This window comes from Drosophila albomicans, chromosome 3 (assembly GCF_009650485.2).
Source record: "Drosophila albomicans strain 15112-1751.03 chromosome 3, ASM965048v2, whole genome shotgun sequence".
In the NCBI taxonomy this organism is placed as follows: Eukaryota; Metazoa; Arthropoda; class Insecta; order Diptera; family Drosophilidae; genus Drosophila; species Drosophila albomicans.
Window position 1 is genome coordinate 20,438,358 of NC_047629.2, and position 24,316 is coordinate 20,462,673.

A 24,316-nucleotide genomic window follows, 5' to 3' on the forward strand; every position below is an offset into this window, starting at 1 on the left:
TTGCTCCAAAAATTCACGTTGTAAATATCGAGTGTGTGTGTGTCGCCCATGAATATCAGATCACTGTCAAGGAGGTGACATTAAGTGCAGAGCCAACGAAGACGATTACCGAATAAATATCAGAGGCATAGCAAAATCTATGTAAATAATGCGTCGCAATGTGTAAGTCAACGCCAACTCGACTGTTGCTTCACAGACTCTGTAATGTAATCGTGTTTCGTGTGTTTCCCATTTCAGGCGCCAGCAACAACAGTACAACTGGGATGATGGCATCATGGATGATGACAACGAATTTGTGGACATGCAACAGTTGCCCAATAGAATGGTCAATGGCCACGCAAGACTGCCACGCTTCGAGAACACGCTCGAGGTGAAAGTACAGGAAGATGATACGTTGCAAGCGCTTGCTTTGCGCTTCCATTGCTCAGTGGCTGACATTAAGCGATTGAATAAGATTGACCGCGAGAACGAGATACATGCCCGTCGTATTATTCGCATTCCGGTCACCGTGCACAATGTCCTTCTGGGATCGCACGATCCGGATGCACTGCCCGCTGTACATCGCAGTGGCAACAACAGCCCAAGGCACATTTTGGAAAAGGAACTTGCGATTGAACGCAATCCGTTGGAGGATGCTCGCTTAATGTTGGACGAGCGACTGCTGGTAGCTGCTGTGAACGCTGCTGAAGGACAGCCTTCACCTCGAAGGGATGTCAATAAGTTCTATGATGGCTCGGATGATAACGGTGAGTCCAAATAAATCTTAGTTGCCTAGCATAGAGTTTTCATGTTAACAGCTGGCATTTAGCTGGCCAATCAGATAGTGTTTTGTGTGCGTGACTCACCCTGTACGACGGCAGGAGGAGCAATTCTGTTAAAGTGCTGTTAAGTACTACGTTAAGTTAGGCGCAACAACCAATTTGTTTAGTCATTGCGCGAACGGTCACACTCGCCATTACAATTGCTTTAAGAAATCGGCAAGCGTTGTTGGCGAAAAAAACAATAAATTTAGTTAATATTTCGCTGTTTAAATAATAAAAACAAAATGCCGGACTATCTGGGAGATGATCAACGCAAGGTGAAGCATGAAGAGAAGGGCGAGGACAAAGAAATCAAGTCTCTCGACGAAGGCGACATCGAGCTTCTGAAGACTTATGGCCAAAGTCAATATCACAAGTCCATAAAAAGTATCGAGGAGGACATACAAAAGGCTGTTAAACAGGTCAACGAGCTGACGGGCATTAAGGAGAGCGACACAGGTCTGGCACCGCCCGCTTTGTGGGATCTGGCTGCCGATAAGCAAATCCTGCAGAACGAGCAACCGCTGCAGGTAGCGCGTTGCACAAAGATTATCAATGCAGACTCTGATGATCCCAAGTACATCATCAACGTGAAGCAGTTTGCAAAGTTTGTGGTGGACCTAGCTGATTCCGTGGCACCTACGGATATTGAGGAGGGCATGCGTGTGGGCGTCGATCGCAACAAGTACCAAATCCACATTCCTTTGCCACCCAAAATTGATCCCACGGTGACTATGATGCAGGTGGAGGATAAACCAGATGTCACCTACAGCGATGTCGGCGGCTGCAAGGAACAGATTGAGAAGTTGCGTGAGGTCGTCGAGACGCCCCTCCTGCATCCCGAGAAGTTCGTCAATCTGGGTATTGAGCCACCTAAGGGTGTGCTGCTCTTCGGTCCTCCTGGCACGGGCAAAACGTTGTGCGCTCGTGCCGTGGCCAATCGTACAGATGCCTGCTTTATTCGTGTCATCGGCTCGGAGCTTGTGCAGAAGTATGTGGGCGAGGGAGCGCGCATGGTTCGTGAACTGTTCGAGATGGCGCGCTCCAAGAAGGCGTGTCTCATTTTCTTCGATGAAATCGATGCCATTGGCGGCGCACGTTTCGATGATGGCGCTGGAGGCGACAATGAAGTGCAGCGTACAATGTTGGAGTTGATTAATCAACTGGATGGCTTCGATCCCCGAGGTAATATCAAGGTTTTGATGGCCACCAATCGCCCCGACACGCTGGACCCTGCGCTTATGCGTCCTGGACGTTTGGATCGTAAAGTGGAATTCGGACTGCCCGATCAGGATGGACGCTCGCATATCTTCAAGATCCACGCTCGCTCGATGTCCGTAGAGCGTGACATTCGCTTCGATCTGTTGGCGCGTCTCTGTCCCAATTCGACTGGTGCCGAGATTCGTTCGGTATGCACGGAAGCTGGCATGTTTGCCATTCGCGCCCGTCGCAAGGTTGCTACTGAGAAGGATTTCCTGGAGGCTGTCAACAAGGTTATCAAGAGCTATGCCAAGTTCAGCGCCACTCCTCGCTATATGACCTACAATTAAGTTATGATTTATACGCCTTTTTCATCCATGCAACGGGCTTTGGCCTAATCTGTAACATCTTCTGGAGCCTGAGCATTTAAGTAAAATAAAATAAACGATATACAATAAACAATATAAATATCTGTTTATGCTGAGTCAATACGTCAATTACCTTTGTTTTTAAATGAAGACTAAAAATAAATGGGACCTGGTCTGTAAGGTAAACTTACATGACTTCAGTTCATGGTTGGTTCGCATTGAGAAAACACTACAACAAAATGAATATACACGCACATAACTTTATTGACTACATGTTATTTGAAACTTAAAGGTCTTTAAAGACCTTTATTATCAAAAACCCATATTTGTTCCGTTGCTATGCCTCTCATTAGTTTCCATTAGTTGCTGAGAAATCATCGTTAGTTGGTCTTAGGTCTTAGTCAAGCGTTTGTGACGTGGCATTTCTTTGGTGCATAGTCGGGGTTATCAAGTCCCAATATTGCTTAAAAACTATTTTTCCACAGAAAGCCCTTTTTGTCCATTCTTGTTTGAAATTTGTATATTTAATTCAATTGATGTTTTCAAAATAAGTTGATTAACGTTATTGATGACATTCCTTATATACAGGCAACAGGGAGCAGACTTTGGATGACAGTACAGCCTTGCTGGACGACATGCTAGTGGACAGACATGCGCCCCGTTTGCGTCCGATACCGGGTCCATCGTTGCGGGCCATCGACTGGTCTGGCTCGGATTGCGACATGTCCTGGATATGCCTGCTAATATTTATTCTCGCACTATGTTTCGTCATCCCTCTGGTGTATGTCATCTATCTGGCGGAGCATCCACATCACACCCACAGCACACCATAGTTGGCAGTGGGAAAAATGAAACGAAGTGATCATCATTCCAAATGTGCTAATTGAAATGATATGATAGGAAATCACAAAACTCCAAAATAATACGAAAACACCCTCAATCACTCTCTTGGCTCTGGAGGATCGCATTTTGAATGTAATTGGGAGCAATAGAATTTATTTTTTATATAAATATACGCGCATAGAAATAAAATACCAATTGTGACTTGTACAAATCGTATAATATTAGACATGATACCATATTGAATTAATTAATTTATATTCCCATTGCCCAAATTATTTTAAATTGTGAATCATTTGAAATTACGTATTTATAAATCTCAACTGGCAGCCGGTAGATAGAATCGATGTAATAAAGCTGTGAACAGGTAAACAATAAATAGTAACACTCAATTTGTTTTTCTGTAATTTTAATGTAATATGTAAATGATGATACATCGACAATTTTATGTTTATATCGAGGTACAGGTCCGATAAATAACAAATTCAAATGATGTTTGCATAGCTTAAAGCTAAGAACATTTCTTATAAATAGATAAAATATGTAATAAATAGTATCCATGGATAGTTAATTAATTAGTAAAGTATCAACTAGAATTAACATTAGATAACGCACACTGGGCGACAATTGTTTAAGTACTTCTTATCATCATCTGAATACTTTTGAATGTGTGTCTGGCCATGGCACATGATTATTTGGTTGTGAATTGATATATTGATTTGGTATCCAGGTGCATGATGCTCTGCTCCCATTGTTGTGCATATTCCGGGCGTGGAATAGGCAACCAAGGGCCGCGCGCATCTCAAAAAGGGATCTTGGCGGCATATTCACTTGAACTTTAAATTCTCAAAGAAAGCAATATTACTCCTAAGGAAGCCACGACGCACGGGCACTGGACTCGCCTGTGCGGCAACGGGAATGGGACTGGGTTGGCTCTCCGAATGTATGGATGGATCGCTGTGTTAGGAAATATGTCAATTAATAAATGTAAAATATAATAGATAACTAACTGACGTTTCGAGTGATGACAAATCGGAGGCAATTGTGGATTCATCGGCCACCTCAGCCATGGAGACGGCATGTTGCAGCATATGCCTACGTGACACTGGCGTGGATGGTTTCTCTGGTGTCTCGGGTGGCGCAATCAGTCGCACAGTCTGCAATGACGTAACCCGTCAATAATTAAACTTTTACTCTCTCGATTAATTAAACTACCTTTCGCCAGCGTCGTTCGGGCTGCGTTCGTTTGCTGGTTAGCAGAAAGGCTTGAGCCAGCGCCTTCACTGAGGGCATCGCATGTGCCACTTCATCTTCGATTGGCGGTTTTTCCACCGGCGTGCTTGGTTCAGGCTGCTCAAAAGGAAATATTAAACACCCTCATCACTCGTAAAATTGCAATTACCTACCACTTCATCTTCGTCTATGGACAAAACTTGGCTTGGTTCGATTAGGCGTCGCTTCGGTTGCAGAAATCTAAAAGCTGGCGGCGTGGAACCGCGTGTCGGAGTCATTGTGGGTGACGAACAGACTGTGGGCACCGCATCAGCGGGTCCAAATTGAAGCACGACGGGTCTTTCACGTTTGCGAGACGCATCTATGGAGGAGGAGGAGGCGGAGGGTGCACTAAGAGCCGACTCCATAGATAATGTGCTCGATGTGCTGGGCTGTTCGCCCACAGTTTCCGACTTGCTGATGACTCGTGTCTCCTGGTTATTGAAGTCGTAGACACGCACCGTATCCGAGTCATCGCTGGTCGTGTGCTGCGATTGCATCGATGGATTCGATTGCGTCTCCAGACTTGCATTGCCCTCATCGATCACCTGGACGGGCATTGCTGTATAAACACAGGACGCGTCGGCTGCATTTTTGTTTGCATTTGAAGCCTTTCGAGAAAACATTTGAGGCGTGTGTACAAGTTGTGTGTGTTGTTGTTTTGTTGTAGTTTTGTAGTTTGTTAGTTTAGGTAGAAGTTAAACATTGATATGAAAAGAAGAATTGTTGAGTGTTTAGTATAAGATATTGCTGGTAGCAAAAGCCATAGCAGTCGCACATGTAGAATGCAGAATCCTTGGTGATTGACAATCATATGTGTGGGATGTACAAATGCGTGTATGTGTTGTGATTCATGTATATACTTTTGTATGTGTGTGTGAGTGGTTGGTGGCAGCATGCAAATCATTCCGCTTAGTTACAGCTACAGCAAGGCAGAGAGACTTCAAATTAAGTAGCAAATACGTGAGTTTAGCATCAAAGTGAAACAAATGTTGTTAGTAAAATTCACTTAATAATAATCCGATTAAATAAAATTAATTGTCTGCTGCAGGTACTCACCATTTCAATAGATTTACTATACAAAGTATTTACTAAAAACATTTGTTTCATTCATTATTTGGTGGTTTGGTTGTTTGTTTAACTTTTGGCTTTATTTCTATGATATTGGTTTGTTGTTTATAATAGAAGTTAGCAATATGAATTAACTAGTGTGTGCATACAAAAGATTACAATGTTTACATTAAAAGAATTAACAGCGCAAAATCATAATTAATCAATAAAATAATAATAAAAAAAGAGACATACAAAATGCTGCATACTTTCGGGCGCATTAGCATTAGGCAATTATTATTAGCATTTAGAATAATTATTATTATTATGATAATTGTTTTTGTATTATTATTTAGTTTGTTGGCTTTGATAGATAGCAGATACGAGTACATTTATGATAGGTTTATATGTATGTAGATAGATATAGAACACTAGCTCTGGTGCATCGTTGTGCGTCTACTTGAGCAGATGGCACTGCCAGCTTAAAGCCTAACCGTGCTTGCAGTTGGAGATTCTAGTATTTCGATTCTTTTTTCCTCTTTTAAAGTTCTTTATCTTGGAATCGATTTCATAATTGTGTTTATTTTTTTTCTCTTGCGCAAAGTACCGTGAAATTGCTTTTTGTGTTGCGTTTACTGACTAGTGTGTGTACTATATATTGTATATGTGTAAGTGTGTATGTGTGTGTTCTTTAACTTGACTATCTTTTTCAGCTATGCAGATTTTGGCAGATGTGAATCGTACCTCTAAGAGCTACAACTACAAACAACTCACCCCAGTGACCCCATTAAAACCCATATACCCGCCCTCTAACTACGTTTGTGCTAGAAGAGTAGACTATTGTTGCTGTGCTTGGCATCGGCACCGCTGAAGCCATTCAGACAGCTATCGACACCCGAGTCCTGATCGTCTATGCAGGGCTTCACCTGCAGTTCGCTCTCGAACAGAGGATTCATAACGAAATCCTTTGAGGTGGCGGACACAGCACGAAAACTGTTGCGCTTGAGGTCTTTGTGCAACAGCTGCTTCTCGAACTGCGTGAGCACAGCTGGCGAGGGACCCCCGGACCCCGAACCCTGTCGCCTCTTGGAAGCGGACGAACCAAAGGACATCCCGCTGCCATTGCTGTGCAGACTTAGCGAGGATTGCGTATGGCGTTTGGGCAGCGTGCTGCCAAAATAGCTGGGCGCATGCCCCAGGCTGCTGCGCCACGATCGATGCGAGCGTACGTCAAAGTCATCTATGTCGGGATCTATGCCCAGGCTGGAATCGCGATAATGCGATGCCGATGTGGATGGACGCTCAATGGCGGGGTGTGCACGCTCATGACCGAAGGCAGAGCTGTGGGCGTGAGCGTGGGCGGTTAATGTGGGGGAATTACGTTTGTTAATGAATTTGAGCGAGCTGCTGCGTCGCACGGGCGTCGACAGCGTCCAATGCGTGAGGTCAGCAAGGTTACTTTGAGCGCTACCATGCGGTTGATTTACCTCATTGATGACAATATCCTCATCGGTTGGCGCTGTTGTTGGCTCCATGCTGCAGGCGCTAGCACTGACGCTGCCAGCCAAAGACTGCGCTTTGCTGCTCTCGCTGGGCGCATCGTTGATGTAATAGTCCCGACTATAACTGCTCGAAATAATGAAGGCGAGTTCAGTTATCCAGTTTCATTGCTCCTTTTGAGTAGACCTAACTTACCGCTTGTAGTCCTCGGCACGACTGGCAGGCTCCACGATTTCGGTGGTCATCTGAGCCAACGCCTTTTGCTCCACACTAGGACTGATGTTGGGCACGTCCATGAAGCGCTCCTGGGTGCCGCTTATGCGTTGCTTGAGCGCCTCGGGGGCATAGGGATTGTTGGGCATTTCGACAGCATTGTACCACTTTTTGACTTCGCGTTCCGCAATTGAGCCTACAATGGAATCAACATTTAGTTAGGTAAGCAGTTATACAAATCAAACGATAGCAGAAGCAACATGTTAGCCGGTCTAGGAACAGAAACATAACAGAACAGAAGCATTTACGAAAGGAGACAACAAACACCGAGTGATGAGAGTGTTGGCCATAGAGTGCGTGTTACCTGGGGCAAAGCGCCGCAACAGAACTACATCATCTTCATTATTATTAACATCATTCACATGATCATCATCATCTTTCTTTTGAACGCCATTTTGCGGGCCAATATCGGGCAACGCGATGGCCGTTTTATTAGACCATCTTAGTGAACCATTTGTTAGTTTACCACTCAGCCGAGTTCGGTGTATTGTTGTGTTAGTATTGTTGTTGTTAGTATTTTGGGTGTGATTAGTAAGAGTTCTTGTTGTTGTGGTGGCATTTGTTAGCGTACTACTAGAGACTGCCTCGTCCACAAATTCAGTTCTGTAACTACTCGTATCATAATCGTAAACTGTGTCAGCGTCGCCGTTAAAAGTCTCATGCGAGGTGGACGGCTCGCTTTCATTGCTGTCGCTTGAGTTTGAGCTTAATTGATCTGAGAAAAGAATATGGTTAATAAAATTATACCCGATTTCAGTGAAACTACCAATGATGAAGAACTCATCATCGATATCTATACCGATATCATCGGCAAGATCAACTGATGTTTGACTGGCGATATCTGAAAAATGCGAAACTAATTCTACATCAGCCTCTTCTTGAGTCTCATGAGTTTTGAATTCTTCAGCTGAATTGCCATCAGTCTCTAACCTAACTAAATGTGAATCTATATTTTCTGCACTCACATTATTATCTAAACTAAAATGCTGATACGTATTTAATTCATCAAACAGACTTGGATTCGTCTCATACTCTACATCATCTATACTATCATCATCAAAGGAATCAAAGGAACTCAGGTATTTGTGCATTATAAGAGCGCGTCGTCGTCGTCTTTCAATTGTCGCCAAAAGTCGTTTGTCTTTAATATAAACCTTGCAAATGGTCCCCAAGAGATTTATTGGTCTCGTCGTTGCGTCTCCGTCGCTCGGTGTTGTGTCTAGGATATTTGGCTGTCTTCGCAAGCACTTTTGAGGCGTTTTACCTAGATTCAATTCACTCTGCATTGTATCTGCTGTCATTTGCAGAAGATCCATCTCAACCTGCGTCTCTGCCGGAATTTCTAAATCAATTTCTCCCACATTTTCAATATGTGAGTCAATTATCACGTTCTGAGGAAAACACATTTTTGTATTTGCCTTCGTTGAAAGCATATTTTTATCTACATTTGTTTTCTCATATGCTGACGCAGGGATCTCTGATGCAGCAACCTCCTGACCTGTTGGTGCAGGAATCTCTGTAGCAGAGATCTCCTCTATTGCCGGTGAACTAGTTTGCGCAGCAGCAACTTGCCCTATTGGTGGTGCAGGAATCTCTGCAGCAGCAACCTTCTCTATTGCTGGTGAAATAGCTTCCGCTGAGGCAACCTCCTCTGTTGCTGGCGCAGGAGTTGCTGTCACAGCAACTTTATTTATAGCTGGTGAAGTAGTTTGTGCTGCTGCAACCTCCGGCGTTGCTGACGTAGGAGTTTCTGTCACAGAAACCTCCTCTATGGCTGATGCTCGAATTTCTGGTAGAGGAATCTCTATTGCTGGTGAAGTACTTTCCGTTGCTGCAATCTCCACTGTTGCAGGCGTAGAAGTTTCAGTCATAGCAACCATGTCTGTTGCCGGCGTAGAAGTTTCAGTCATAGCAACCATATCTGTTGCCGGCGTAGAAGTTTCAGTCATAGCAACTACTATTGCTGGTGCTGGAGTTTCTATTCCAGCAACCTCTTTTATTTCTGGTGCAGGCATCTTTGTCACAGCAACCTCCTCTATTGCTGGTGAAGTAGTTTGCGTTGCTGCAACCTCTTCTGTTACTGGCGCGAGAGTTTCTGTCACAGCAACCTTCTCAATTTCTGGCGCAGGAGTTTCTGTCACAGCAACTTCCTCTGTTGCTGGCGCAGGAATTTCTGTCACAGCAACCTCCTCTATTGCTGGTGTTGGAATATCTGTAGCAGCAACCTCCTCAATTGCTGGCGCAGGAATTTCTGTCACAGCAACCTCCTCTATTGCTGGCGCAAGAATATCTGTAGTAGAAACCTCCTCTGTTGCTGGCGCAGGTGTTTCTGTCACAGCAACCTTCTCTATTTCTGGCGCAGGAGTTTCTGTCACTGCAACTTCCTCTGTTGCTGGCGCAGGAATTTCTGTCACAGCAACCTTCTCTGTTGCTGGCGATGGAGTTTCTATCATAGCAACCTCTTCTATTGCTGGTGCTGGAGTTTCTATCATAGCAACCTCTTCTATTGCTGGTGCTGCAGTTTCTGTCACAGCAACCTTCTCTATTGATGGCGCAGGAATTTCTGTCACAGCAACCTTCTCAATTTCTGGCGCAGGAGTTTCTGTCACAGCAACTTCCTCTGTTGCTGGCGCAGGAATTTCTGTCACAGCAACCTCCTCTATTGCTGGTGTAGGAATATCTGTAGCAGCAACCTCCTCAATTGCTGGCGCAGGAATTTCTGTCACAGCAACCTCCTCTATTGCTGGCGCAAGAATATCTGTAGTAGAAACCTCCTCTGTTGCTGTCGCAGGTGTTTCTGTCACAGCAACCTTCTCTATTTCTGGCGCAGGAGTTTCTGTCACAGCAACTTCCTCTGTTGCTGGCGCAGGAATTTCTGTCACAGCAACCTTCTCTGTTGCTGGCGCTGGAGTTTCTGTCACAGCAACCTCCTCAATTGCTGGCGCAGGAGTTTCTTTCACAGCAACCTCCTCAATTGCTGGCGCGGAAGTTTCTGTCACAGCAACCTCCTCTGTTGCTGGCGCAAAAATTTCTGTCACAGCAACCTCCTCTGTTGCTGGTGATGGAGTTTCTGTCACAGCAACCTCTTCTATTGTTGGTGCAAGAATATCTGTAGCAGCAACCTCCTCTATTGCTGGCGCAGGAGTTTCTGTCACAGCAACCTCTTCTATTGTTGGTGCAAGAATATCTGAAGCAGTAACCTCTTCTGTTGCTGGCGCAGAAATTTCTGTCACAGCAACATCCTCTATTGCTGTCGCAGGAGTTTCTGTCACAGCAACCTCTTCTATTGTTGGTGCAAGAATATCTGTAGCAGCAACCTCTTTTGCTGGCGCAGGTGTTTCTGTCACAGCATCATCCTCTGTTGCTGGTGCAGGAGTTGCTGTCACAGCAACCTCCTCAATTGCTGATGTAGGAATATCCGTAGCAGCAACCTCCTCAATTGCTGGCGCAGGAATTTCTGTCACAGCAACCTCCTCTATTGCTGTCGCAAGAATATCTGTAGTAGAAACCTCCTCTGTTGCTGGCGCAGGTGTTTCTGTCACAGCAACCTTCTCTATTTCTGGCGCAGGAGTTTCTGTCACAGCAACTTCCTCTGTTGCTGGCGCAGGAATTTCTGTCACAGCAACCTTCTCTGTTGCTGGCGCTGGAGTTTCTGTCACAGCAACCTCCTCAATTGCTGGCGCAGGAGCTTCTTTCACAGCAACCTCCTCAATTGCTGGCGCGGAAGTTTCTGTCACAGCAACCTCCTCTGTTGCTGGCGCAAAAATTTCTGTCACAGCAACCTCCTCTGTTGCTGGTGATGGAGTTTCTGTCACAGCAACCTCTTCTATTGTTGGTGCAAGAATATCTGTAGCAGCAACCTCCTCTATTGCTGGCGCAGGAGTTTCTGTCACAGCAACCTCTTCTATTGTTGGTGCAAGAATATCTGAAGCAGTAACCTCTTCTGTTGCTGGCGCAGAAATTTCTGTCACAGCAACATCCTCTATTGCTGTCGCAGGAGTTTCTGTCACAGCAACCTCTTCTATTGTTGGTGCAAGAATATCTGTAGCAGCAACCTCCTCTATTGCTGGCGCAGGAGTTTCTGTCACAGCAACCTCTTCTATTGTTGGTGCAAGAATATCTGAAGCAGTAACCTCTTCTGTTGCTGGCGCAGAAATTTCTGTCACAGCAACATCCTCTATTGCTGTCGCAGGAGTTTCTGTCACAGCAACCTCCTCTATTGCTGTCGCAAGAATATCTGTAGTAGAAACCTCCTCTGTTGCTGGCGCAGGTGTTTCTGTCACAGCAACCTTCTCTATTTCTGGCGCAGGAGTTTCTGTCACAGCAACTTCCTCTGTTGCTGGCGCAGGAATTTCTGTCACAGCAACCTTCTCTGTTGCTGGTGCTGGAGTTTCTGTCACAGCAACCTCCTTAATTGGTGGCGCAGGAGTTTCTTTCACAGCAACCTCCTCAATTGCTGGCGCGGAAGTTTCTGTCACAGCAACCTCCTCTGTTGCTGGTGCTGGAGTTTCTGTCACAGCAACCTCTTCTATTGTTGGTGCAAGAATATCTGTAGAAGCAACCTCCTCTATTGCTGGCGCAGGAGTTTCTGTCACAGCAACCTCTTCTATTGTTGGTGCAAGAATATCTGTAGCAGTAACCTCTTCTGTTGCTGGCGCAAAAATTTCTGTCACAGCAACATCCTCTATTGCTGTCGCAGGAGTTTCTGTCACAGCAACCTCTTCTATTGTTGGTGCAAGAATATCTGTAGCAGCAACCTCCTCAATTGCTGGCGCAGGAGTTTCCGTCACAGCAACCTCCTCTGTTGCTGGCGCAGGTGTTTCTGTCACATCAACCTCCTCTGCTGCTGGCGCAGGAATTGCTGTCACAGCAACCTCCTCTGTTGCTGGTGCAGGAATTGCTGTCACAGCAACCTCCTCTGTTGCTGGTGCTGGAGTTTCTGTCACAGCAACCTCTTCTATTGCTGGTGCTGAAGATTCTGTCACAGCAACCTCTTCTATTGCTTGTGCTGGAGTTTCTGTCACAGCAACCTCCTCTGTTGCTGGTGCAGGAGTTTCCGTCACAGCAACCTCTTCTATTACTGGTGCTGGAGTTTCTGTCACAGCAACCTCCTCTGTTGTTGGCGCAGGAGTTTCCGTCACAGCAACTTCCTCTGTTGCTGGCGCAGGTGTTTCTGTCACAGCAACCTCCTCTGTTGCTGGCGCAGGTGTTTCTGTCACAGCAACCTCTGTTGCTGGCGCAGGAGTTGCTGTCACAGCAACCTCCTCAATTGCTGATGTAGGAATATCTGTAGCAGCAACCTCCTCAATTGCTGGCGCAGGAATTTCTGTCACAGCAACCTCCTTTATTGCTGGCGCAAGAATATCTGTAGCAGCAACTTCCTCTGTTGCTGGTGCTGGAGTTTCTGTCACAGCAACCTCTTCTATTGGTGGTGCTGGAGTTTCTGCCACAGCAACCTCCTCTGTTGCTGGCGCAAGTGTTTCTGTCACAGCAACCTTCTCTGTTGCTGGTGTTGGAGTTTCTGTCACAGCAACCTCTTCTATTGCTGGTGCTGAAGTTTCTGTCACAGCAACCTCCTCTGTTGCTGGCGCAGGTGTTTCCGTCACAGCAACCTCCTCTGTTGCTGGCGCAGGAATTTCTGTCACAGCAACCTCCTTTATTGCTGGCGCAAGAATATCTGTAGCAGCAACTTCCTCTGTTGCTGGTGCTGGAGTTTCTGTCACAGCAACCTCTTCTATTGGTGGTGCTGGAGTTTCTGCCACAGCAACCTCCTCTGTTGCTGGCGCAAGTGTTTCTGTCACAGCAACCTTCTCTGTTGCTGGTGTTGGAGTTTCTGTCACAGCAACCTCTTCTATTGCTGGTGCTGAAGTTTCTGTCACAGCAACCTCCTCTATTGCTGACGCAGGAGTTTCTGTCACAGCTACCTCCTCAATTGTTGATGCAACAATATCTGTAACAGCAACTTCCTCTGTTGCTGGTGCTGGAGTTTCTGTCACAGCAACCTCCTCTATTGCTGGCGCAGGAATTTCTGCCACAGCAACCTCCTCTGTTGCTGGCGCAGGAATTTCTGTCACAGCAACCTCTTCTATGGCTGGTGTAGGAATATCTATAGTGGCAACTTCCTCTATTGCTGGCGCAGGAGTTTCCGTCACAGCAACCTCCTCTGTTGCTGGCGTAGGTGTTTCTGTCACAGCAACCTCCTCTGTTGCTGGCGCAGGAATTTCTGTCACAGCAACCTCCTCAATTGCTGATGTAGGAATATCTGTAGCAGCAACCTCCTCAATTGCTGGCGCAGGAATTTCTGTCACAGCAACCTCCTTTATTGCTGGCGCAAGAATATCTGTAGCAGCAACTTCCTCTGTTGCTGGTGCTGGAGTTTCTGTCACAGCAACGTCTTCTATTGGTGGTGCTGGAGTTTCTGCCACAGCAACCTCCTCTGTTGCTGGCGCAAGTGTTTCTGTCACAGCAACCTTCTCTGTTGCTGGTGTTGGAGTTTCTGTCACAGCAACCTCTTCTATTGCTGGTGCTGAAGTTTCCGTCACAGCAACCTCCTCTGTTGCTGGCGCAGGTGTTTCCGTCACAGCAACCTCCTCTGTTGCTGGCGCAGGAATTTCTGTTACAGCAACCTCCTCTATTGCTGGTGCAGGAATATCAGTAGCAGCAACTTCCTCTGTTGCTGGTGTTGGAGTTTCTGTCATAGCAACCTCTTCTATTGCTGGTGCTGAAGTCTCTGTCACAGCAACCTCCTCTATTGCTGACGCAGGAGTTTCTGTCACAGCTACCTCCTCAATTGTTGATGCAACAATATCTGTAACAGCAACTTCCTCTGTTGCTGGTGCTGGAGTTTCTGTCACGGCAACCTCCTCTATTGCTGGCGCAGGAATTTCTGCCACAGCAACCTCCTCTGTTGCTGGCGCAGGAATTTCTGTCACAGCAACCTCTTCTATGGCTGGTGTAGGAATATCTATAGTGGCAACTTCCTCTATTGCTGGCGCAGGAGTTTCCGTCACAGCAACCTCCTCTGTTGCTGGCGCAGGTGTTTCTGTCACAGCAACCTCCTCTGTTGCTGGCGCAGGAATTTCTGTCACAGCAACCTCCTCTATTGCTGGTGCAGGAATATCAGTAGCAGCAACTTCCTCTGTTGCTGGTGCTGGAGTTTCTCTCACAGCAACCTCTTCTATTGCTGGTGCTGGAGTTTCTGCCACAGCAACCTCCTCTGTTGCTGGCGCAGGAGTTTCCGTCACAGCAACCTCTTCTATTGCTGGTGTAGGAATATCTGTAGCAGCAACTTCCTCTGTTGCTGGTGCTGGAGTTTCTGTCACAGCAACCTCTTCTATTGCTTGTGCTGGAGTTTCTGTCACAGCAACCTCCTCTGTTGCTGGTGCGGGATTTTCCGTCACAGCAACCTCTTCTATTACTGGTGCTGGAGTTTCTGTCACAGCAACATCCTCTGTTGCTGGCGCAGGAGTTTCCGTCACAGCAACCTCTTCTATGGCTGGTGTAGGAATATCTGTAGCAGCAACTTCCTCTGTTGCTGGCGCAAAAATTTCTGTCACAGCAACCTCTTCTATTGCTGGTGCTGGAGTTTCTGTCCCAGCATCCTCTTCTATTGATGGTGCTGGAGTTTCTGCCACACCAACCTCCTCTGTTGCAGGCGCAGGAATTTCTGTCACAGCAACCTCCTCTATGGCTGGTGCAGGAATATCAGTAGCAGCAACTTCCTCTGTTGCTGGTGCTGGAGTTTCTGTCACAGCAACCTCTTCTATTGCTGGTGCTGGAGTTTCTGCCACAGCAACCTCCTCTGTTGCTGGCGCAGGAGTATCCGTCACAGCAACCTCTTCTATGGCTGGCGCAAAAATTTCTGTCACAGCAACCTCTTCTATTGCTGGTGCTGGAGTTTCTGTCCCAGCATCCACTTCTATTGCTGATGCTGGAGTTTCTGCCACAGCAACCTCCTCTCTTGCTGGCGCAGGAATTTCTGTCACAGCAACCTTCTCTGTTGCTGGTGCAGGAGTTTCTGCCACAGCAACTTCCTCTATTGGTGGTGTAGAAATATCAGTAGCAGCAACTTCCTCTGTTGCTGGTGCTGGAGTTTCTGTAACAGCAACCTCTTCTATTACTTGTGCTGGAGTTTCTGTCACAGCAACCTCCTTTGTTGCTGGCGCAGTAGTTTCTGTCACAGCAACCTCCTCTGTTGCTGGTGCTGGAGTTTCTGTCACAGCAACCTCCTCTATTGCTGGCGCAGGAATTTCTGCCACAGCAACCTCCTCTGTTGCTGGCGCAGGAATTTCTGTCACAGCAACCTCTTCTATGGCTGGTGTAGGAATATCTATAGTGGCAACTTCCTCTATTGCTGGCGCAGGAGTTTCCGTCACAGCAACCTCCTCTGTTGCTGGCGCAGGTATTCCTGTCACAGCAACCTCCTCTGTTGCTGGCGCAGGAATTTCTGTCACAGCAACCTCCTCTATTGCTGGTGCAGGAATATCAGTAGCAGCAACTTCCTCTGTTGCTGGTGCTGGAGTTTCTGTAGCAACAACCTCTTTTATAGCTGGTGCTGGAGTTTCCGTCACAGCAACTTCCTCTGTTGCTGGCGCAGGAATTTTTGTCACAGCAACCTCCTCTGTTGCTGGTGCTGGAGTTTCTGTAGCAGCAACCTCCTCTGTTGCTGGCGCAGGAATTTCTGTCACAGCAACCTCTTCTATTGCTGGTGCTGGAGTTTCTGCCATAGCAACCTCCTCTGTTGCTGGCGCAGAAATTTCTGTCACAGCAACCTCCTCAATTTCTGGTGTAGGAATATCTGTAGCAGCAACCTCTTCTATTGCTGGTGCTGGAGTTTCTGCCATAGCAACCTCCACTGTTGCTGGCGTAGAAATTTCTGTTACAGCAACCTCCTCTGTTTCTGGCTCAGGAATGTCTGTAGCAGCAACGTTCTCTATTGGTGGTGCTGGAATGTTCGCAGCAGCAACCTCCTCTATTGATGATGCAGGAGTTTCTGTAGCAGCAACCTCCTCTGTCGCTGGGGCAGGAGTTTCTGTCACAGCAACCTCCTCTGTTGCTAGCGCAGCAATTTCTGTCACAGCAACCTCATCTATTGCTGGCGCCGGAATTTCTGTCACAGCAACTTCTTCTATTGTTGGCGCGGTAGTTTCTGTGACAGCAGCCTCCTCTGTTGCTGGTGCAAGAATCTCTGTAGCAGCAACTTCCTCTCTTGCTGTCGGAGGAGGTTCTGTAACAGCAACTTTTTTTATTGTTGGCGCAGGAGTTTCTGTGACAGCAGCCTCCTCTATTGCTGGCGCAGGAATTTCTGTAGCAGCATCCTCCACTATTACTGGCGCAAGAATCTCTGTAGCAGCAGCCTTCTCTGTTGCTGGTGCAGGAGTTTCTGTAACAGCAACCTCCTCAGTTGCTGGTGCAAGAATATCTGTAGCAGCAACCTCCTCTATAGCTGGCGCAAGAATCTCTGTAGCAGCAGCCTCCTCTGTTGCTGGTGCAGGAGTTTCTGTCACAGCAACCTCATCTACTGCTGGTGAAGTAGTTTCTGCTGCAGGAATTTGTGTAGTAGCAACCTCTTCTATTACCGGGGCAGGAATTTCTGCCATAGGGAACGCCTCTGGTGGTACAGGGAATTCTAGAGCAGCAACTTCTTCAATTATAGGTGCAGGATTCTCTGTTGCGGCAATCTCTTCTATTACTGGAGCAGGAATTTCAACCACAGCATCCTCCTCTATTTCTTTTGTAGGAATCGTTTTTGGAGTAATGTCATCTATTATAGGTGCAGGGACTTTTAATGCTGGAGCTTCTTCAATTACAGGTGAAGGAATCTCTGTTGTAGCAAACTCTTCGATTACTGGTGCAGGGATTTCGTGTGCATCAATCTCTTCAACTGCTGGCACAGGAATTTCCGCCACAGCAACCTCCTCTGGTGGTGCAGGGATTTCTGGGGCAGCTGCCTCTTCAATTACAAGTTCTGGAATCTCTGTGGCAACAATGTCTTCTATTACTGGGGCAGGAATTACTGGTGTAGAAATCTCCTCTGGTGGTACAGGGACTTCTAGTGCAGCAACTTCTTCAATTATAGGTGCAGGTATCTCTGTTGCGGCAACCTCTTCTATTACCTGGGCAGGAATTTCCGGCACCGCAACCTCCTCAATTTCTGCTGCAGTAACGTTATCTATTACAGGTGCAGGAATTTCTGCCACTGCAATCTCCTCTGGTGGTGCAGGAATTTTTAATGCAGGAGCTTCTTCAATAACAGAAGTAGGAATCTCAGTTGTAGCAAGCTCTTCTTCTTTTGGTGCAGGTGTTTCTGTTGCAGACATAGCCACCTCTTTTGGTGGCGCGGGAATTTCCGCCACAGTAATCTCCTCTATTGATGGAGCTGAAATCTCTTTGGCAGCCACCTCTTCTAATGCATGTGCAGGAATTTCTAATGTTGGTGAGGGATTCTCCACTACTGAAACGTTTTCTATTACCGGTGTAGAGATTTCTGTTATAGGTGTAGGAAGAACCTCCGTTGATGGACAGATGAATGCTGTCGTGTCTAGAACTGATGTTAAATCTGTTTGTTCTGGTGCAGAAAATTCCGTAGGAGAAAGCAGTGGCGTGGGTAAAATATCCGCAAAAGCAACAATTGTAAGAGGTGCTACAGGTGTTTCATCTGGAGTGAGCATAATTTCCGAAATCTCGATTGCTTGTGCATTTATTACCGCCGTATCTTCGGGAACTTTTTCTGCTAACTCTGCGCATTCAACGGCAGCAACAAAGGGGTTTGAAGCTTCATCATGTGGAGTTAAAATTTGTACAGGTTGTGCATCCGCATACTCCTCTTCGATGATATCCAGTGAATGGTGAGTTAGGTCCATTGTGCGCGCGTTAATTTCAGCTAGAGCTAAATCGCTTAATTCCTTGAGTGTATGAATTTCGGTGGCCGTCATAATCGGGGGCTGCTCAGATGCTGGAACTGCTAGCATGGGTCCCAGCGCCATGGCAGCTAATATTTCGATGACAGATGGTGTATTTTCAACTTCTTGATTATCATCAAAATATTCAACGTCCCCAAAGCCCGTACAACCCTCGAGATCGGCAAGATCATCTGTTTCGTGTAAGCTGGCTGTAACACAAATGCCGCTGCTTCAAAACAATGCACAAATACACCAAGGTATTTTGAAGGATGTTCCGGAGTTACTACAGTTTAAATTTAACAACTTTCAAATTCTAAGGGGCTACATACTCTAATTCGCATAAGCTAATCAAACTTCAGACAGGATATTTTCCGAATAAATGTTTGTTTTGTTAGCAATAAGAATGAAATATGGGAAAGATGTCTAGATAAGAAAAGCAACAATGCAATTACCTGCTATTAGAGTTTGGGCAGGATCTTCGTTTTCCTGGTCATCTTGAAAACTCATTGGTGGCGGTGGAGCCATTTGTTCTTTTGGCACTGAAATTGTCGAGGGCTGTGTGACAAATGTATTTGTGGTCTCAGTAATGGCTGGTTCGTGCTCTTCTGGCAAAGTGTTTGAGGTTAAGCTCGTGCGATCCACTAGCTCATCCAGCACTAGCTTTGTGTTTTGGCCGCCAATCAGATGCTTGCTCAACAGTCGATCGTTTAAATCATTGCATCGCAATAAATCCAGAGATGACTCTTCGGCATCTGAGCCTATCTCGGACAGATCGCTAACCTCATCGGCGGTTCTATCGCCAATCTGGGCACGCACATTCTCCTTGGGTGCCGGCACCAGCATTCCAATGCTGCTCGGTGTTGCCGAACTTTGCAAGGTGCTGCGCTTCTTTTTGAATAGCCAGTTGTCTTCCCAGGTGGCATCACCGACCATACTCGATGACATGGAGGTAATATCTAAGATGGGAATACAAAATTGCAATAAAGTTTAGCAAGTGGAATTAGTCGCTGACATACCATCTTCTGATTCGGTAACAGACGCTGAGAAGTCAGGCAGCGGCACCATGTGAGCAGCAATATAGTCACTCAAAACCGATTCGCGTTCTAAATCAGCTTTCAAACCAGCATGCGATTCGGTTTTGCCAGCCTACAAATAGATAAAGCAAGAAATTGAAAAATTGATTATAAAAAATAATATTTCAGGGAGGGTGGACGCACATTGAGTAGCAGTTCATTGTCGGTTAGGCTGCAGTCGCTGCGCGGTTCTATGGAGCTACCGGACGTAGTGCTCAACGCTTCGGCATTGTAATTCTCATCAATGTTGTGACCACTCAGGTCCGGTGTGCTCTCCGATATAAGTCTGGCATTGCCTTCCTTATCCGCAATCTGTAAGTAAAAAAGAAGGTAACAACTGTAGCGTGACCTTGATTTGATTGTAGACCGTTGAACCGAAGGCTGACTTTGCTGACTTTGCAACCGGCTAAATGTGTTGAATATCTATTATGTTGTGGTTGGTGACTTCAACCATTGTTTAGTTTGTGACGTCATGGCTGTACTCAGATTTAGATCGATGGTAGCGTGACGCAGCGTGAAAATTGTCTGAGATTTTGCTGCCAATGGCAACTAATCAATAAGTTAAGCAACTTATGTTAAGTCAGGATGATATGTGTACTCCGCTGATAAGATACTTGTTTTGAGGAACTTACGAGAACAAGTCGTAATTGGTTGGTTAATTTATGAAATGTTTTATAATATTTACATGCTGCGCAGGCTCTGCCATGGCCAAGACAAAGCAATTATCTATGAGAAAACTCTAGAATTTGATCCAATTAACGCTGTAGTTGAATTCGTTGTCAGATGGTCCGTTGAATGCGTCTGCACGCTTGTAACAATGGTCAGCAACTAATTAGCGGAACTTGCGACTGTGGCACTAGTTTTTGTGCCACACGCGAAGCCCAACAAGTGCCCAACTAACTGGCGGAAATTTGCCAGAAGGGATTGAAGGGATTAAATACAAGCGAGGTCAGCGTGTCAGCCATGCGCAGAAGATGTGCAACAGTTGCCACACACACACTTTACTTGATTCTTACCTTATTGAGCACCGCTGTGGCCAACAGATCCTGATAGATCTTTGGCTCGAAATAGTGCTCGGTGCGATGGCGCCGCTTGTTGCCATTGCTGAGCTGCCCAGTCGAGCGGGTGTCCAGACTTATCTCCGAAACAGCTGCGCTGGGACCCAAGGTGTTTGCCCCAGTGCGCAGCGTCTCCGCAATGATGCTCTCAATAAGATTGCGCAGTCGCGTCTGCGAAATGTCCGACAGCTCATTGTTGTTGCCACTGTTGTTGTTGCTGCTGTTGGTGTTGTTATTATTGTTGTTATTGTTGCTGTTGCCGTTGACAATGGCGGGCAAATCTGTAAGCATGCGAAATGGTCAACAAAGCTTCGAGTCTTAGAATGCTCTACGACTAAAATAAACTCAATAATGTTAGCACGAAAGTCAGTTAGGTTAACAAAACGTACAACGAACAACGGAATGCATAATGGAAAAGTGAAAAGTCGCAATTATCTGGCGAGTGTGAGTGTAGAAAGTGATTGAGTATTTGAGTGAGAGAGATGATTGAGTGTGTTTGAGTGTTTATCATAGGTTACGAGTATTTTTAGTTGAAAGGCATACCTAATTTCACCTCAATGACGTAAACCACGTAGAATATAATTACGGCCAAAACGGCATACATGCCCGTTACGAGGCCCAACGTAAAGTCCATGCTGCATGCACGCTCCACACACACACACACGCACTCACAATATTCAATTGAGTTACATATGAATCACTTGGCTTATTCGCTTATTTGCTTAGTTGTATTTGCTTTTGGCCTGTGCATAAATATTTATATCTATCTTTAGTTTAATTAATAAGCTTTACGCTTCGCAACTGCATAAGTCAAATTACGCATACGCGGCGTTGTCGCACAGCAAAATACCAAAACATTAATACAATTTTGTTCGCTTGAGCAGTCAAGAGTCCCCAGGTATTGGCTTACTCAGCCAGCAAATCGTATTCACACACACACACACACACACTGACAACAACAACACATTTGCAAATCCCATTGTGGGCTCATCATTCGGCTAATGTTTGGTTGCGGTAAACATAATTAATAACCTGAACCTGAACCCAAACTTATCTATTTTGTTTTACAAAAGGCCCCGTAAATTTCTTTATCGTTGTTTCGACGCCTTTCTGACATATTCCTACTTGTAATTCCATCTATCTATTTCGCATTTCGTTATTATGTTTATTTCTTTTTTTTTGTGTGTGTGTTATTGTCTAACGCTTCGTTGCCGTTACTCATTCATTGGGTTTTGCTGCTTGTCAAAAGATTGAAATGTATCTCACTTAGCATACTACGACTGGCATTAATGAAGCACAGCCATTAAACCGGACTAACCGACCTATTAGATCATGTAAATATTCTGTATTCTGTATTCTCTGTGTACAAGGTACAAAACAAGTCAAGTTCAGGTTCAGCTTTTGTTTTTATTTTTTTAGTTCACAGTTCAGTTCACAGTTCAATTCGGGATCAGATAATTACGAAAGTTACATATATTAAAACTCTGCGATTAACTTTTGTTCTAGCATTTTCACATTTTATAGCGTAAACGTTAGTAGTTTCTTTTTAATTTTTATTAAAGTTCGTGCTTGAGGCTCACGATTTGCATAATCTGTGCGCATAATTTGTTGCTGGGGATTAGCCGATGGGCTGTCATTAATATTTATTAACGTTGTTTAAACATTTTCCCCTGCTTTCTGCCTTTTTGTGACACGTTTGAAGCTCTGCAAAAATTTGTTGTACTTATTTTTTAATTTGGGGGTCAAGGTTGGCGATAACTTATGAACTGCCTTTTCAAATTTTGTATATCTCTAAGAATGTCTCAGTGTGTGTGTTATCTGTTATCTGCATGCGCAAAGCAAGCATATAACAGCGATCTCAAAAGCTGATTTACGAGTGTCTTTTTTTTTCTTTTTGGAGGGGACTTCTTAATTTTTATGTTATCATTATCACTTTTATGATTTCGGTTTTTGGCTTTTACTTTGCTCTACGCGTTAATAACGTTTTTTCCTTCTTTCTTTTTATAATTTTGTTGATTACTATTTTATATTTTTTTTAGCCGGCGACGCGTTTTGCTGCCAAAAACGTTGCGATCGGAGCGCGTTGCGTCGAGCAACTGCCATCAACACACAACAATCTCCGTGTGAGCACCAAAGCAACTCTCTCGCACACAACTGCAAAGTGCTCACCTAAACACCTAACGAAGTCTCACACATACTTGGACAGCGGCATATCTCTGTAATGCCATACAAACAGTTCGCTTTTCGATGATGAGCATTTCGATATTTGTGGTCTACAGACACCTTTGCGAATGTTTTGTAAAAGTATCGAAAATTATAATTCATAAATATGTTAAAAAATATACATTAGTATTCATAAATAAAACCTAGTCTCTATAATTTTGTATTTTTATAATATTTCTAATTATATTTATGACATAAGCCACTTCAATATTATTTATGTTGCTCATGCAAAAAAAAACTTTAACTTTAAAGTCGGCTAAATTCCAGTTTTCGAATTGTTTTGTTTCCTTGGTCTAAAAGTTATTTTTATGCAATCTTCTTTAACTGATTGACATGTTTATTTGCAATCAGCGTGTTAGCGTGCCTTTGGGATTGTTGCTATTAGTGTTTGTTGTTGTGCCTGCGAGGCACTTACATGTTTGAGTTTGTAATTTGAATGATGAGGCCAAGTAAAAAACTAATAACTTGAAAACTCTTGGCAAACTCGTCAATTTGTTCGGAATTGTTTCGAGCAGCCGTGTAAATCGTCAATTTACACCTGCTGCGAACATATTGGAACCAGTTGGTCGCTTGGGCGCACGTTGCGTATGATTAATGCGCGTATCTCAGTTTGTCATCTGGTTAAGGCCAACTGTGGCTACAAATGCTCAACTGCGATTACCAACTGCGCGCTGTATTGTGTATTGTCGGTACTTCAAAACTGTCAGAGAGACGCTTATCAGGCCTTATTACGGCTGTCTAGAGTCTGTTTGGGTGTGTGTGTGTGTGTGTGTGCGTGTGTTGCTGTTATCAACGAGAATTGACCGCGATTTTAGTTTGTGTTGTGTTGTGCTTTGCTGTGCGTTTTTGTACTTGCTCTTTATTTTTTTATTACTGAATGATAGTCAATGATTTCGGTAGTATTATCGCAGATTTCTACATTCTTTCAAATATTACGTATACGCCAACGATAACAAGTATATAGAGAAAAAGAAAAGAGAACGAACTACGTGCGTTATTTTTAGATATACAATTTTTACGGTCATGATTCATGCCGGATGCGAGCTAGTTAACATTGAATTATACTACCAGTCAGGCTACAACAACAACAACAACAACAACGAAAATACTGGTTAGCTGTGGTAGGTGATTCAACATGCCGGGGCAAACTCGAAGGACATGCCTTGCCTTCTTGCACACTTACCTCCTTTGAGCGCACGAGCGCACAAAGCGTTCTCCACATTGATAAGCAGGTTGCTCAGTTTCGCATGGTATCTATCAAACAGCTGCATGTCTGTGTGCAGTTCAATTACATTCAGATTTGAGTATGTTCAATGAGTTGTTGTTGTGATGAGAAATTTTAACCAAAGTATGCAATGAACTTTTGCCCACCAAAAGCTGCAGCTTTCGCCAAGCAACACAAAGTATGCAATGAACTTTTTCGAAAGCTTGAAGCTTTTGATTTCCAAAATTATCATTGTTGATTGCCTAACTAATACTTAGTATAGATCTGGATGATCTTTTAGGTGTATTTAACCTAGACACTTCTGTTCAATTAATTAGCATTTTATGCGATAATCGCTTTTAATTTGAATAAGTATATATGGGTTGACATAAACAACATTGTTGCTGAACAGTGTAGACAAATGATGAATAATGCCGTAAGCGGCTCTTTCAATTCGCAACAATTGAACAAATTGTCGCGCTTTGCACTTTTCGAGTACTCGTTGACGGACAATTGCATTTGCACTAATCAAATCTATAGCAATAATCTCAGTC

At 44.9% G+C, this 24,316-nt stretch overlaps 3 protein-coding genes across 3 annotated transcripts in view; 2 read left to right on the forward strand and 1 right to left on the reverse strand.

Annotated features, from left to right (window-relative positions):
• Positions 1-59: 59 nt before the first annotated feature.
• On the forward strand, positions 60-3,593 carry LOC117570377 (lysM and putative peptidoglycan-binding domain-containing protein 4). Its single transcript, XM_034251971.2, has 3 exons — positions 60-162; positions 238-746; positions 2,957-3,593. The coding sequence occupies exons 1-3, from the start codon at positions 149-151 to the stop codon at positions 3,199-3,201; spliced, it is 768 nt and encodes a 255-aa protein (XP_034107862.1). The 5' UTR covers positions 60-148; the 3' UTR covers positions 3,202-3,593.
• On the forward strand, positions 924-2,497 carry LOC117570370 (26S proteasome regulatory subunit 7). Its single transcript, XM_034251964.2, has one exon. The coding sequence runs from the start codon at positions 1,046-1,048 to the stop codon at positions 2,348-2,350; it is 1,305 nt and encodes a 434-aa protein (XP_034107855.1). The 5' UTR covers positions 924-1,045; the 3' UTR covers positions 2,351-2,497.
• A 16-nt stretch (positions 3,594-3,609) lies between the features above and the next one.
• The window catches only part of LOC117570364 (titin homolog), a 37,721-nt gene continuing 17,014 nt past the window's right edge, over positions 3,610-24,316 (reverse strand). The window contains exons 6-37 of the mRNA XM_052005094.1: positions 23,742-23,831; positions 20,294-20,616; positions 19,422-19,589; positions 19,221-19,350; positions 18,657-19,160; positions 16,777-18,413; positions 16,192-16,620; positions 15,919-15,957; positions 15,568-15,606; positions 14,671-14,943; positions 14,320-14,631; positions 13,618-13,773; positions 12,529-12,564; positions 12,217-12,492; positions 12,022-12,177; positions 11,749-11,904; positions 11,515-11,709; positions 11,242-11,397; positions 11,008-11,163; positions 10,852-10,968; positions 10,735-10,773; positions 10,504-10,620; positions 10,114-10,425; positions 9,880-10,035; positions 9,568-9,645; positions 8,568-9,489; positions 7,226-7,439; positions 7,018-7,156; positions 4,615-5,091; positions 4,424-4,558; positions 4,223-4,365; positions 3,610-4,165 (exon numbers count right to left, since the gene is read on the reverse strand). Of these exons, the coding sequence (XP_051861054.1) occupies positions 4,036-4,165; positions 4,223-4,365; positions 4,424-4,558; positions 4,615-5,091; positions 7,018-7,156; positions 7,226-7,439; positions 8,568-9,489; positions 9,568-9,645; positions 9,880-10,035; positions 10,114-10,425; positions 10,504-10,620; positions 10,735-10,773; positions 10,852-10,968; positions 11,008-11,163; positions 11,242-11,397; positions 11,515-11,709; positions 11,749-11,904; positions 12,022-12,177; positions 12,217-12,492; positions 12,529-12,564; positions 13,618-13,773; positions 14,320-14,631; positions 14,671-14,943; positions 15,568-15,606; positions 15,919-15,957; positions 16,192-16,620; positions 16,777-18,413; positions 18,657-19,160; positions 19,221-19,350; positions 19,422-19,589; positions 20,294-20,616; positions 23,742-23,831 (8,210 nt within the window). The 3' untranslated portion in view covers positions 3,610-4,035. The remainder of the gene's footprint in view (positions 4,166-4,222; positions 4,366-4,423; positions 4,559-4,614; positions 5,092-7,017; positions 7,157-7,225; positions 7,440-8,567; positions 9,490-9,567; positions 9,646-9,879; positions 10,036-10,113; positions 10,426-10,503; positions 10,621-10,734; positions 10,774-10,851; positions 10,969-11,007; positions 11,164-11,241; positions 11,398-11,514; positions 11,710-11,748; positions 11,905-12,021; positions 12,178-12,216; positions 12,493-12,528; positions 12,565-13,617; positions 13,774-14,319; positions 14,632-14,670; positions 14,944-15,567; positions 15,607-15,918; positions 15,958-16,191; positions 16,621-16,776; positions 18,414-18,656; positions 19,161-19,220; positions 19,351-19,421; positions 19,590-20,293; positions 20,617-23,741; positions 23,832-24,316) is intronic.

Coding starts and splice junctions, on each gene's coding strand:
- LOC117570377 (XM_034251971.2), top strand. Junction 747..2,956: donor TGATGGCTCGGATGATAACG/GTGAGTCCAAAT, acceptor CCTTATATACAG/GCAACAGGGAGCAGACTTTG.
- LOC117570370 (XM_034251964.2), top strand. CDS start 1,046: ATGCCGGACTATCTGGGAGATGATCAACGCAAGGTGAAGCATGAAGAG.